The sequence below is a fragment of the Coregonus lavaretus genome (assembly GCF_964263955.1).
Source record: "Coregonus lavaretus genome assembly, contig: HAP1_SCAFFOLD_217, whole genome shotgun sequence".
Lineage (NCBI taxonomy): Eukaryota > Metazoa > Chordata > Actinopteri > Salmoniformes > Salmonidae > Coregonus > Coregonus lavaretus.
Genome location: NW_028165332.1, coordinates 325,992 through 340,829, shown reverse-complemented (window position 1 = coordinate 340,829; position 14,838 = coordinate 325,992). Strand labels below are relative to the sequence as shown.

General features: G+C 45.8%; 2 protein-coding genes across 2 annotated transcripts in view; one reads left to right on the top strand and one right to left on the bottom strand.

The window, feature by feature from the left end:
- Positions 1-4,696, top strand: part of supt20 (SPT20 homolog, SAGA complex component) — a 48,194-nt gene extending 43,498 nt beyond the window's left edge. Inside the window, exon 24 of the mRNA XM_084191091.1 lies at positions 4,181-4,696. Coding sequence (XP_084047217.1) covers positions 4,181-4,309 — 129 coding nt within the window. The 3' untranslated portion in view covers positions 4,310-4,696. The remainder of the gene's footprint in view (positions 1-4,180) is intronic.
- A 1,311-nt stretch (positions 4,697-6,007) lies between these two features.
- On the bottom strand, positions 6,008-14,667 carry exosc8 (exosome component 8). Its single transcript, XM_084191092.1, has 11 exons — positions 14,604-14,667; positions 14,269-14,305; positions 13,896-13,959; positions 13,301-13,374; positions 13,142-13,187; positions 12,838-12,943; positions 11,995-12,040; positions 11,536-11,632; positions 10,780-10,900; positions 8,617-8,723; positions 6,008-6,227 (listed from the first exon to the last, which is right to left on the bottom strand). The coding sequence occupies exons 1-11, from the start codon at positions 14,618-14,620 to the stop codon at positions 6,109-6,111; spliced, it is 834 nt and encodes a 277-aa protein (XP_084047218.1). The 5' UTR covers positions 14,621-14,667; the 3' UTR covers positions 6,008-6,108.
- Positions 14,668-14,838: the final 171 nt, after the last annotated feature.

Genomic DNA, 14,838 nt, shown 5'->3' with positions numbered 1-14,838 from the left:
CCACCCCTCCACACTCCCTCCAAGCTTCACCCCTCCACACTCCCTCCCTTCACCCCTCCACACTCCCTCCCTCCCTTCACCCCTCCACACTCCCTCCCTTCACCCCTCCACACTCCCTCCCTTCACCCCTCCACACTCCCTCCTTCCCTTCACCCCTCCACACTCCCTCCCTCCCTTCACCCCTCCACACTCCCTCCCTCCCTTCACCCCTCCACACTCCCTCCCTCCCTTCACCCCTCCACACTCCCTCCTTCCCTTCACCCCTCCACACTCCCTCCCTCCCTTCACCCCTCCACACTCCCTCCCTCCCTTCACCCCTCCACACTCCCTCCTTCCCTTCACCCCTCCACACTCCCTCCTTCCCTTCACCCCTCCACACTCCCTCCTTCCCTTCACCCCTCCACACTCCTTCCCTTCACCCCTCCACACTCCCTCCAAGCTTCACCCCTCCACACTCCCTCCCTTCACCCCTCCACACTCCCTCCCTTCAACCCTCCACACTCCCTCCCTCCCTTCAACCCTCCACACTCCCTCCCTCCCTTCACCCCTCCACACTCCCTCCCTCCCTTCACCCCTCCACACTCCCTCCCTCCCTTCACCCCTCCACACTCCCTCCTTCCCTCCACACTCCCTCCTTCCCTCCACACTCCCTCCCTTCACCCCTCCACACTCCCTCCCTTCACCCCTCCACACTCCCTCCCTTCACCCCTCCACACTCCCTCCCTTCACCCCTCCACACTCCCTCCCTCCACCCCTCCCTCCACCCCTCCACACTCCCTCCACCCCTCCACACTCCCTCCCTTCACCCCTCCACACTCCCTCCCTTCACCCCTCCACACTCCCTCCCTTCACCCCTCCACACTCCCTCCCTTCACCCCTCCACACTCCCTCCAAGCTTCATCTCAGCTGTACTAACCCAGAGCATCCTGTCTGTCTGACTACCACACTCATATATGCTATAGTATGTTGTAAACTGAGAGAATGGGTGAACATGTTCCCTGGGCCTCCTATTAGTACCAGAGCCTGTTTAACTGTGTCATAAATTAACTATATTCCTCAATCTCTTGATTTTCCTGTATAGGAAAGCTCTGCTTATACAAACCAATCATTATCTCCTTCATTGTCCTAGCTACATATTCTTAATAATGAGCTAAGTGTGTCAAAACTGCTAGATTATTTCACTGATACTGTTATGGGTTCACATGATGCTAATCTGATACTGTTATGGTTTCACATAATGCTAATCTGATACTGTTATGGGTTCACATGATGCTGATACTGTTATGGGTTCACATGATGCTGATACTGTTATGGGTTCACATGATGCTAATCTGATACTGTTATGGTTTCACATAATGCTAATCTGATACTGTTATGGTTTCACATAATGCTAATCTGATACTGTTATGGTTTCACATAATGCTAATCTGATACTGTTATGGGTTCACATGATGCTAATCTGATACTGTTATGGTTTCACATGATGCTAATCTGATACTGTTATGGTTTCACATAATGCTAATCTGATACTGTTATGGTTTCACATGATGCTAATCTGATACTGTTATGGTTTCACATGATGCTAATCTGATACTGTTATGGTTTCACATAATGCTAATCTGATACTGTTATGGGTTCACATAATGCTAATCTGATACTGTTATGGTTTCACATGATGCTAATCTGATACTGTTATGGTTTCACATAATGCTAATCTGATACTGTTATGGGTTCACATGATGCTAATCTGATACTGTTATGGTTTCACATGATGCTAATCTGATACTGTTATGGTTTCACATAATGCTAATCTGATACTGTTATGGGTTCACATAATGCTAATCTGATACTGTTATGGGTTCACATAATGCTAATCTGATACTGTTATGGGTTCACATAATGCTAATCTGATACTGTTAAGGGTTCACATGATGCTAATCTGATACTGTTATGGTTTCACAATGCTAATCTGATACTGTTATGGGTTCACATGATGCTGATACTGTTATGGGTTCACATGATGCTAATCTGATACTGTTATGGTTTCACATAATGCTAATCTGATACTGTTATGGTTTCACATAATGCTAATCTGATACTGTTATGGTTTCACAATGCTAATCTGATACTGTTATGGGTTCACATGATGCTGATACTGTTATGGGTTCACATTATGCTAATCTTATACTGTTATGGGTTCACATGATGCTAATCTGATACTGTTATGGGTTCACATGATGCTAATCTGATACTGTTAAGGGTTCACATGATGCTAATCTGATACTGTTAAGGGTTCACATGATGCTAATCTGATACTGTTATGGGTTCACATTATGCTAATCTTATACTGTTATGGGTTCACATTATGCTAATCTTATACTGTTATGGGTTCACATTATGCTAATCTGATACTGTTATGGGTTCACATTATGCTAATCTGATACTGTTATGGTTTCACATAATGCTAATCTGGGTGCCAGTCTGTTTGAGCCAACAAGCAAAGCTGTGGCTTTGTTGAATACAGAAACTGGCTGAATTTGGGCTGTTATGACGGAAGGTCCAGGTAAAGGGTTACCCAGAGTCCATGCCATTGAACTGACCTGTTATTTTATTCCCTCTCCATCTCTCTCTCTCCCACTCTCCATCTCTCTCTCTCATCCCTTTCTCTCCCGCTCTCTCCATCCCTCTATCTCCCTCAATCTCCATCTCTCTCTCCATCCATCCCCCTCTCTCTATCCCTCAATCTCTCCCTCCATCCTTCTTCCTCTCCATCCCCCTCTCTCTATCCCTCACTCTCCCTCCCTCCATCCTTCTCCCTCTCCATCCCTCTCTCTATCACTCCATCCTTCTCCCTCTCCATCCATCTCCCTCTCCATCCCTCCATCTCCCTCTCTCGCTCTCTCTCTCATATCCCTCTCTCCCTCCTTCTCCCTCTCCATCCCCCTCTCTCATCTCTCCCTCTCTCTCATCTCTCCCTCATCTCTCCCTCTCTCTCATCTCTCCCTCTCTCTCATCTCTCTCTCTCTCATCTCTCCCTCTCTCTCATCTCTCCCTCTCTCTCATCTCTCCCTCTCTCTCATCTCTCCCTCATCTCTCCCTCTCTCTCATCTCTCTCTCTCTCATCTCTCCCTCCTTCTCCCTCTCCATCTCTCCCTCTATCACTCCATCCTTCTCCATCCTTCTCCATCTCTCCCTCTCTCTCTCTCATCTCTCCCTCTCTCTCATCTCTCCCTCTCTCTCATCTCTCCCTCTCTCTCATCTCTCCCTCATCTCTCCCTCTCTCTCATCTCTCTCTCTCTCATCTCTCCCTCCTTCTCCCTCTCCATCTCTCCCTCTATCACTCCATCCTTCTCCATCCTTCTCCATCTCTCCCTCTCTCTCTCTCATCTCTCCCATCTCTCCCATCCTTCTCCATCTCTCTCTCTCTCATCTCTCCCATCTCTCCCATCCTTCTCCATCTCTCCCTCTCTCTCTCTCATCTCTCCCATCTCTCCCATCCTTCTCCATCTCTCCCTCTCTCTCTCTCATCTCTCCCATCTCTCCCATCCTTCTCCATCTCTCCCTCTCTCTCTCTCATCTCTCCCATCTCTCCCATCCTTCTCCATCTCTCCCTCTATCACTCCATCCTTCTCCATCCTTCTCCATCTCTCCCTCTCTCTCTCTCATCTCTCCCATCTCTCCCATCCTTCTCCATCTCTCCCTCTCTCTCTCTCATCTCTCCCATCTCTCCCATCCTTCTCCATCTCTCCCTCTCTCTCTCTCATCTCTCCCATCTCTCCCATCCTTCTCCATCTCTCCCTCTCTCTCTCTCATCTCTCCCATCTCTCCCATCCTTCTCCATCTCTCCCTCTATCACTCCATCCTTCTCCATCCTTCTCCATCTCTCCCTCTCTCTCTCTCATCTCTCCCATCTCTCCCATCCTTCTCCATCTCTCCCTCTCTCTCTCTCATCTCTCCCATCTCTCCCATCCTTCTCCATCTCTCCCTCTCTCTCTCTCATCTCTCCCATCCTTCTCCATCTCTCCCTCTCTCTCTCTCATCTCTCCCATCTCTCCCATCCTTCTCCATCTCTCCCTCTATCACTCCATCCTTCTCCATCCTTCTCCATCTCTCCCTCTCTCTCTCTCATCTCTCCCATCTCTCCCATCCTTCTCCATCTCTCTCTCTATCACTCCATCAGTTGCAATTCTTGCACCAAATGCAGCAGCAGCAAATGGCTATGGTGGGGGCGGGGCCACAGCTACATACCGCCAGCCAACCAAGAAGTAAGAGGAAGAGGAGCACGCCGCAGCCCCTCCCCAAATCATGACGATGACGACCCCCTAACCACACACACAAACACACTCATAAAATGACCCCCAGCCAACCAAGAAGGTGAGCAACGCCACGGCACCGCCCCAAATCATGGAGAGAAAACCAATCCCCTCACACACCCCCCCCCTTCATGAAGAGATGAATGATCCATACTGCACTCTATCCTCCCTCACTGTGGACTCTCTTGCCTCCCTGCCTCCCTCACTGTGGAGACTCTCTTGCCTCCCTGCCTCCCTCACTGTGGACTCTTGCCTCCCTGCCTCCCTCACTGTGGACTCTTGCCTCCCTCTCTGTGGAGACTCTCTTGCCTCCCTGCGGAGACTACAGGCAAAAATACTTTTCTTTTTGTTTGTCCTTTTGTAGCGGAGAGAAGATGATGATGAAATGTATGCTGTAATAATGGGTAACACTTTGTTACCCAGCGTCATAACGCGTTATGTCACGGTCATAACCATGTCATAACCATGTCATAACCTGTCATAATATGCTCATAACACTGCCGTGACATATATTTAGACCTGTTGTGACATATTGCATTCTTATATGGCTGGTTGTGACACCCACATAAGAGTGTCAAAACCCACAAACCTTCCACACAAGGCAAAACATTCCATTATATATATATATATATTTTTTTTTATTGACCATATTAAATTAGCATTGTAATTGCGCACACATTGATGTCAGACATACAACTACCCCAATGCTCTGTTGCTGATGACTGGGATGAATGCAGGAGCAGATTTCAGGAGCAGGACAAGACACCCTCTTATTGACTGATATAAGGGCCTGTACATGACAGGCCTATCTGGCATTATGATGGTCATAATGCTTCTTGAGTGTCGTGAAGTGACACAGGATGGTCATAATGCTTCATGACAGTGTCATAAAGTGTATTTTCTACAAGTTATTTAAAATATGATGAAAAACACGACTGAAGAATTCATTACAACAACAACAAACGATTTAAGAAAGTAAACTTCTTGGCAGGGGAAAAAAACCTCAAATAAATGTGGGTTTTGACACTTCTGGAGGTGTTTATAACCTGCCATAGAATAACGCAATATGTCACATGACAGTGTTATGACCGTATTACGAGAGGTTATGACACTGGGTGTTTGGTTGGTATGGCCGGGCTTGAGCCTGAACCATGTTGTCCCGATGACAATAGAACAGGTTTTTAGAAACAGAACCAACGTTTTAAAAGAACCTTTTTTTTTTTTTTTTAACGAGTTAGAAAAATGAAGATGGTTCTTTGTTAGTGGGAGGGGTTTCCTACCCGACTGCTGTCCTGTGTCATGCCACGGTGTCCTCTATGGTGGCCCTGTTGGCTCAAACAGAGCCTAACTCATGAACGGACGCTGACTCAGAAGACTCCTTGTGAACGACTGTGTCTGGCTCTGTGTGACATCTGAAATGGAACCCTATTCCCCTACAAAGTGCTCTGGTCAAAAGTAGTGCACTGTGTAGGAAATAAGAATGGCATTTACGGTCACAGAATAGCTCTCTCTGCAGGAAGATGATCATGACGCCGTCACAACAGAGGACTTGTTTTCCCAGCATGCAATGCTGAGTGCGTTTTCATACAGCATTTCCTTGTACTAGTGGGGGGCGGTTGGGGAGTCAACAACAAGTGTATATTGTTACGAGAAATCAGGTGTGTGAGAGACATTTCTGGGACACTGAGGCAGAATGTTTTAAATGGTCTTTATCAGCAGTTTATTGTGATAAAGAAGAAAATATATATTGACAGGAAAATACAACTTTTAGAGAAAAATAAACGTGTGTGTGTGTTTATTTCGGTGTCTTGGCGCTCTGTATGACTTTGTCGATGAGTTTGCGGACTTCCCTGTGTCTCATCGTGGCCCGGCTGATACAATCCTGAAGCTTCTCACCTGATAATGATGTGCCACCTGGAGAGAAGAGCGGGAGAGAAGAGTGTTTAGACAACAGCTATGAACTTGTTCTTTTAAGAGATCATAAAATAAGTGTCTTTAGAAAGTCATTACAGCCTGAATTCAAAATGGATTAAAGTTATTTTTTCCCCTCACCCAGCTACACACAATACCCCATAATGACGAAGTGAAAATGTTTTTAGACATTTTTGCAAATTTATTGAAACTGAAATACAGAAATATTTGTATTTACATAGGTATTAATAATAAATAACACCCCTGAGTCAATACATCTTTAAAATCAAATGGCAGTGATTACAGCTGTCAGTCTTTCTGGGTAAGTCTAAGAGCTTTGCAGACCTGGATTGTGCAACATTTGCCCTGTCAAATTGGTTGTTGATCATTGCTAGACAACCATTTTCAGGTCTTGCCATAGATTTTCAAGCCGATTTAAGTCAAAACTCTAACTACAGTGGGGGGAAAAAACTATTTAGTCAGCCACCAATTGTGCAAGTTCTCCCACTTAAAAAGATGAGAGAGGCCTGTAATTTTCATCATAGGTACACGTCAACTATGACAGACAAAATGAGAAAAAGAAATCCAGAAAATCACATTGTAGGATTTTTAATTTATTTATTTGCAAATTATGGTGGAAAATAAGTATTTGGTCAATAACAAAAGTTTCTCAATACTTTGTTATATACCCTTTGTTGGCAATGACACAGGTCAAACGTTTTCTGTAAGTCTTCACAAGGTTTTCACACACTGTTGCTGGTATTTTGGCCCATTCCTCCATGCAGATCTCATCTAGAGCAGTGATGTTTTGGGGCTGTCGCTGGGCAACACGGACTTTCAACTCCCTCCAAAGATTTTCTATGGGGTTGAGATGTGGAGACTGGCTAGGCCACTCCAGGACCTTGAAATGCTTCTTACGAAGCCACTCCTTCGTTGCCCGGGCGGTGTGTTTGGGATCATTGTCATGCTGAAAGACCCAGCCACGTTTCATCTTCAATGCCCTTTCTGATGGAAGGAGGTTTTCACTCAAAATCTCACGATACATGGCCCCATTCATTCTTTCCTTTACACGGATCAGTCGTCCTGGTCCCTTTGCAGAAAAACAGCCCCAAAGCATGATGTTTCCACCCCAGGTATGGTGTTCTTTGGATGCAACTCAGCATTCTTTGTCCTCCAAACACGACGAGTTGAGTTTTTACCAAAAAGTTCTATTTTGGTTTCATCTGACCATATGACATTCTCCCAATCCTCTTCTGGATCATCCAAATGCACTCTAGCAAACTTCAGACGGGCCTGGACATGTACTGGCTTAAGCAGGGGGACACGTCTGGCACTGCAGGATTTGAGTCCCTGGCGGCGTAGTGTGTTACTGATGGTAGGCTTTGTTACTTTGGTCCCAGCTCTCTGCAGGTCATTCACTAGGTCCCCCCCGTGTGGTTCTGGGATTTTTGCTCACCGTTCTTGTGATCATTTTGACCCCACGGGGTGAGATCTTGCGTGGAGCCCCAGATCGAGGGAGATTATCAGTGGTCTTGTATGTCTTCCATTTCCTAATAATTGCTCCCACAGTTGATTTCTTCAAACCAAGCTGCTTACCTATTGCAGATTCAGTCTTCCCAGCCTGGTGCAGGTCTACAATTTTGTTTCTGGTGTCCTTTGACAGCTCTTTGGTCTTGGCCATAGTGGAGTTTGGAGTGTGACTGTTTGAGGTTGTGGACAGGTGTCTTTTATACTGATAACAAGTTCAAACAGGTGCCATTACTACGGGTAACGAGTGGAGGACAGAGGAGCCTCTTAAAGAAGAAGTTACAGGTCTGTGAGAGCCAGAAATCTTGCTTGTTTGTAGGTGACCAAATACTTATTTTCCACCATAATTTGCAAATAAATTCATTAAAAATCCTACAATGTGATTTTCTGGATTATTTTTTCTCAATTTGTCTGTCATAGTTGACGTGTACCTATGATGAAAATTACGAGCCCCTCATCTTTTTAAGTGGGAGAACTTGCACAATTGGTGGCTGACTAAATACTTTTTTTTCCCCACTGTACGTGCGGTCACTGTGAGGACTACGTCATCGATGATTTGGGGCTGGGTAAGTGGCAAGAGGACTGGGGAAAGAGGCTAGGTAGTGGTGGATTTAGTACTGAGCAGTGAGGACTAAGGAAGGGGTTAGAGATTGACAGGCGGGTTAGTTTGGGCAGTGTCTATAGGAGTGGGTTATGGTAATGTTAGGGGACCAGACAGTGTGTAGTGTGGTAATGTTAGGGGACCAGACAGTGTGTAGTGTGGTAATGTTAGGGGACCAGACAGTGTGTAGTGTGGTAATGTTAGGGGGCCAGACAGTGTGTAGTGTGGTAATGTTAGGGGGACCAGACAGTGCGTTTCTCTGACCTGGCTTGTGGAGGGCACAGAGTCGCTCTTCCTCGTCTGTTACCACTGTGATTGTGGCTGTAGACAGGCTCTCTTCCTCAGCGGTGGGGTCGACGATCATTATGGAGCTACACAGGACAGACGGCTGTTACAACCATCATTATGGAGCTACACAGGACAGACGACTGTTACAACCATCATTATGGAGCTACACAGGACAAGTTGGCGGTAGGTACAGTTGATTCAGAAGCCCTGTTGGCGGTAGGTACAGTTGATTCAGAAGCCCTGTTGGCGGTAGGTTACAGTTGATTCAGAAGCCCTGTTGGCGGTAGGTACAGTTGATTCAGAAGCCCTGTTGGCGGTAGGTACAGTTGATTCAGAAGCCCTGTTGGCGGTAGGTACAGTTGATTCAGAAGCCCTGTTGGCGGTAGGTTACAGTTGATTCAGAAGCCCTGTTGGCGGTAGGTACAGTTGATTCAGAAGCCCTGTTGGCGGTAGGTACAGTTGATTCAGAAGCCCTGTTGGCGGTAGGTTACAGTTGATTCAGAAGCCCTGTTGGCGGTAGGTACAGTTGATTCAGAAGCCCTGTTGGCGGTAGGTTACAGTTGATTCAGAAGCCCTGTTGGCGGTAGGTACAGTTGATTCAGAAGCCCTGTTGGCGGTAGGTACAGTTGATTCAGAAGCCCTGTTGGCAGTAGGTACAGTTGATTCAGAAGCCCTGTTGGCGGTAGGTTACAGTTGATTCAGAAGCCCTGTTGGCGGTAGGTACAGTTGATTCAGAAGCCCTGTTGGCGGTAGGTTACAGTTGATTCAGAAGCCCTGTTGGCGGTAGGTTACAGTTGATTCAGAAGCCCTGCACACTGGGTAGGCAAAGTGTTCCCATTTTTAATCATTTAACTTGGCTGAAAAGACAAACTCTGTGGACCGGGAGATGTGGCTAAATCGAGTGTGCCTACTGCGCTGGCCAATCGGATAGCTCAAATCACCGTGCCTACTGCGCTGGCCAATCGGATAGCTAAAATCACCGTGCCTACCTACAACTTCCACAACCTCGGCCACAGCAAAGTTTGATACTAGACTACCTGAGATTTTCATAACTTTTATAACCATGACCAGAGAGAGAGACTGTCAAAGAATACAGCAAAGAGCTACTGTTTTTATGAGTGAGTTCATGTTTAAAGTTTTATTCAACACCATTACGAAACATAAAACACGTTTCTCTCTACTTCCACTCGCGCTGCAATGAATAAGTAGCCAAGTGTATCGATAGCCCTGCGTTTTTATTATTTTAATATTGAGGAATATTTCACTTTCTCTGGTCATAGGAACAACATGAATTTGTGGCTGAGGCAGATGCGGTGTGACTAGAGTTTGGCCATCAGGTGGAAGACGGTGTCCCCTCTCTCTGGTCAGTCTCACCGGAGGAAAGGAAGGAGAGAGCAGGGACCGTGAGAGGCGGACCCTCTGCTGCTCTCTCCCTCCCTCCGCTCAGACTAATGCTGTGTTCAAGACAACTGGGAACTAGGGAAAAAAAACGTTTTGAACGGTCATCCAACTCGGAATTCCAAGTCAGAAACTGACATTTTTCTAGAGCTCCGACTTTCCGACCTAAAGTTCACTGATGTCATGATTTCACCTCGTTTTTTTCCCCCCAAGTTCCCAGTTGTCTTGAAAGCACCATGATCATCAGATGCAGGTACCATCAGTCCAGTAAAATAAAAAAGCGAATTATTTGCAAATACTTCCATTTATGCTCAGATGTGCCTCGCAAGTGCTACACCAACTGATCTGTTTTGTTATCAAAGCTCAAGTTTTTAAATAAAATATGGTCTGAGAATAACAATAGAGAGTCCAGGCATATAGCCAATACGCTGTGATAATGTATTAGGCCTAATGCACAAATCTCATTTTTATTAGGTTAATGTTACATTTTTTAAAGTAATGTTTAAAAAATAAAAAAAAATGAGCGGTAGATCTCTGCTTGCTTTTTGACGCCGAAAGTGATCTTGACTCAGAAAATGTTGGTGACCACTGATATAATACATCTCCATGGTAACAACTCACATCACAATAACTCCATAGTAAATCATTCAAATTCCATTTGAATTAGCTTAATCTCCTTTCTGGGTGTGAAATAAAACAGAAAATGGTCCCGAGTGATGAATGTGAATGAAAGACACTTACTCATCAAACACAGTGAAAGAGGCCCCAACAGGGTGTTTGTGGATCTTCAGACCTCTCCTGTTCTCCAGGTTTACCTCAGGAACCGCTGTCTCCTTGTTAACGGTCACCTCCGGGAGACGCGCTGTGTGAAACCAGGGAACAATAGCATAATATATTATACCAGAAGAAGATGTTTTTCCAAATCAAAAATCAGGAATTCCTCATTTTCCTAAGGTCATACTGAGAAAATGATGTACAGCTATGACATGAGGTCAAAGCTATCTTGATTACACCAGTAGCCGGTTACTGTTAAATGGACCCGTTACTGCTGAGCCAATCACATCCCTCACTAAAACTCTCTTAAACAGGAAGTGACACAGTGTCACGGGCAGGATCTGAACTCGGGTCTCCGACGGGGGAGAAACCAACGTCTTGACCGCGAGACCAAGAGGAAATTCCTCCTCTGACACTGGTTTTGGGCTACCATCAGAAACCATGAGCCAGTCTCATGTACACTACAACAGCAAGGTGAAAATGTCAGCAGGGGTGTATTCATTAGTCGGATTACGTTACAAAACGTTTTGTCTGTTGCAAACTCTAGGAAATGCTTGTTTTTCGTTGCAAAATGTTTTGTCTGTTGCAAACTCTAGGAAACGCTTGTTTTTCCATTGCAAAACGTTTTGTTTGTAGTAAACGTTTTCAGTTGTAAAATTGTTTTGCAGACAGACAAAATGTTTTGCAATGCAATCTGACTAACGAATAGACCCCAGGTCTCACCGTTCTTAAGAGCAGCCAGCAGAGCGATGAGACAGGCGTCCAACAAGTTGCCATCGTAGTCCAGACACATGATGTCACAGTACAGGACCCAACACAACTAGCGGGCACAAACACACAGAACACAATGTCACAGTCCAGGACTTAGCACAGCTAGCGAGCAGTAGAGCCAAGTATCAGAATCACAGCTGAGAACTAGAATCAGTAACAGGCAAATCTGAGGTGGTGCATGGTTGAGGTCAAGTCAAATCAAATCTCAGTGCAATGAAATTCCAATTCTCTAACAATGCTGTTCAATGAGGAACATTTTGGGATTGGAATGTGGTTTACGTTCTGAATTGACTGACGTTGCGATGGAATTGACCCCAACCCTGGTAGCCTACGTGCACTAAGCTGTGAAAGTACAACAGTGTGAAAACAGTCCTCTCAGGTTGTCACATGATGAAGTTAACACGACTTTACCTTTCCTTTCACTATGCATAACTCCTCTTTCTGTATCACGGCAGAGCTGCAAGGCAAAAGAACGTTAAACTCCTAGTAAACACTGACTGTTGGGATAAGACCATCTCCTTCATTAGTAAGTATTTACGAAATCTCAAATACCACTAACCATTTCAGGTGGTCTTTTCAAACAGCTCTTAAACTAAAAAAGGCATTATCATCACTTTCACAGTGTTATTCCCACCTCAGTGTGGAGCTATACACTGAGTGTACAAAACATTAGGAACACCTGCTCTTTCCATGACAGACTGACCAGGTGAATCCAGGTGAAAGCTATGATCCCTTATTGATGTCACTTGTTAAATCCACTTCAAATCAGTGTAGATGAAGGGGAGGAGACAGGTTAAAGAAGGACTTTTAAGCCTTGAGACATGGATTGTGTATGTGTGCCATTCAGAGGGTGAATGGGCAAGACAAAATATTGAAGTGCCTTTTGAACGGGGTATGGTAGTAGGTGCCAGGCGCACCGGTTTGTGTCAAGAACTGCAACACTGCTGGGTTTTTCACGCTCAACAGTTTCCTGTGTGTATCAAGAATGGTCCACCACCCAAAGGACATCCAGCCAACTTGACACAACTGTGGCAAGCATTGGAGTCAACATGGGCCAGCATCCCTGTGGAACGCTTTCGACACCTTGTAGAGTCCATGCCCCGATGAATTGAGGCTCTTCTGAGGGCAAAAGGGGGTGCAACTAAATATTAGGAAGGTGTCCCTAATTTTAAAAAAATTACACTCAGTGTATATAAAAACAGGAAAATCACATTTTTTTTACTGCACTGGGCCTTTAAATATACACTGACTTACCTCTCGATGACATCAGAGATGAACTGGCTGGCAGCCTGGGCCTGTTCCCCAGGTGGTCCAGGACGGAACCGTGACGAGCACAGAGGAGGCAGGTCTACATTGGGTACTGAGAGAGACAAACATACACAGAGACATATATACACATACAGTATATACACACACAGGTCAATGGTTACAGCTGGTTTATACACTTCCTACTCAGCAAGGCAATGTAAAGTTGTTGAAACATTAACAAATCATGTTTTTGCTCTATATCTTGGTAGAAATTGTATAAGAAATTCCAATGGTATCCTCTTCCACTTACCAATGTAACCTTTATTGGGTGCATCCACTGGTGGGTTTGCCAGTTCCTGTGGATAAAAATACAATGGGGAATGAGTTAGGTTGTTAGGCGAGGTGTTACCAAGGTGCTGCTTTAGTTGTTTAATTGAGGAGAGAGTAAAGAAGAGCGGTTACTATTCACCCCTTTAATGCCGCACATGACTGTGGTGTTTCCAATCTTCACCAGGGCTGAGCCGTCTGCTGTGGATATAGAACCTGGAGAGAGGGAGGGAGAAGGATGAGGAGGGGGGAAGGATGAGGGGGGGGGGGGGAGAAGGATGAGGGGGGGGGGGGGGAGAAGGATGAGGGGGGGGGGGGGGAGGAGGATGAGGGAGAAGGATGGGGGGGGGGAGAAGGATGGGGGGGGGAGAAGGATGGGGGGGGGGGAGAAGGATTGGGGGGGGGGGGGGGGGGGAGAAGGATTGGGGGGGGGGGGGGGGGGTGTCAGTTGCTCCATGACACAAGAGTACACTCTACTGCAGGGTTCTTTAATTCCGGTCCTGGAGGGCCGAAACACCTCTGTTTTTCATCCTCTCCTTCTAATCAGGGGCTAATTCAGACCTGGGACACCAGGTGAGTGCAATTAACTACCAGGTAGAAATAAAAAACAGAAGTGTTTCGGCCCTCCAGGACCAGAATTTAAGAACCCTGCTCTACTGGGACAAAATGCTTACAGCACCTGGTGTTCCCAGGCGGTCTCCCATCCAAGGACTAACTCACAGTTCAGTTGTACTCACCTATATTCAATGTAGTGGTTCTGAATTCACCCAGCTCCCTTCCATCAGGACGGCAGTTCTCTTTCTGCAGAGAACAACTCACCATTACTATCATGGTTTGTTCAGGGATCATATCCTGACAGTCAGTGTCAAGTCAACATAACCACTCTTACATTTACCAAGTGTAAAAGTAATGAGCGTAAGACAGTGGAGGCTGCTGAGGGGAGGACGGCTCATAATAATGGCTGGAATGGAGCAAATGGAATGGCATCAAACACCTGGAAACCATGGAAACCATGTGTTTGATACAATTCCACTCCGGCCATTACCACGAGCCCGTCCTCCCCAATTAAGGCGCCACCAACCTCCTGTGCTGTAAGACAGTACTACTAACCAGAAAACTCCGGTGGTATTCCAAGGGCTCAGCAGTTCTGGGGACAGAGATTAAATTAGTTGGTTAACTAGATAACTGACTTCTAAGTGACTAGCTAGTTAACGTTAGATGGCAAACTACTTTGCTAGCTAGCTAACGTTCGTTGTGCCAGTAGCCTATATGGTCGGTGGAGCCAGAGAGAGCATCTGATCCTGGATAGCCTACATAACTATTAGCCTGCGTGTCGAACAAGCCACTCTTCCTTGGGCTGTTAGGGTAGTCTATCATTTCGGAGGCATGTAAGAACCCCAGACAGTTCATGTAGATTATTTGATGAGTGTAAAATGCACACTTACTTGAATCCAGCCGCCATGGTGTTTTGGTTAGCCACGTGGGTTCGACTAATGTTCTGACGTCAGAACGGAAGCCCACACATTCGTTTTGGTTTCCTTGGAACCCAATTTAAGAAGCGTTTCATTGTATCGCAAAGTTCTCGTGATACCAGATCAATGCACATTTAAGCCTTGAATTCATCTAGTAAAATAAAAGGTTAGAAGGCAAAGAATAAGCGTCACACACTTCACACTCCAA

Coding starts and splice junctions, on each gene's coding strand:
- exosc8 (XM_084191092.1), bottom strand. Junction 10,901..11,535: donor GCTGGCTGCTCTTAAGAACG/GTGAGACCTGGG, acceptor GGTTTCACACAG/CGCGTCTCCCGGAGGTGACC. Junction 6,228..8,616: donor CTGTGCCCTCCACAAGCCAG/GTCAGAGAAACG, acceptor TCTTCTCTCCAG/GTGGCACATCATTATCAGGT.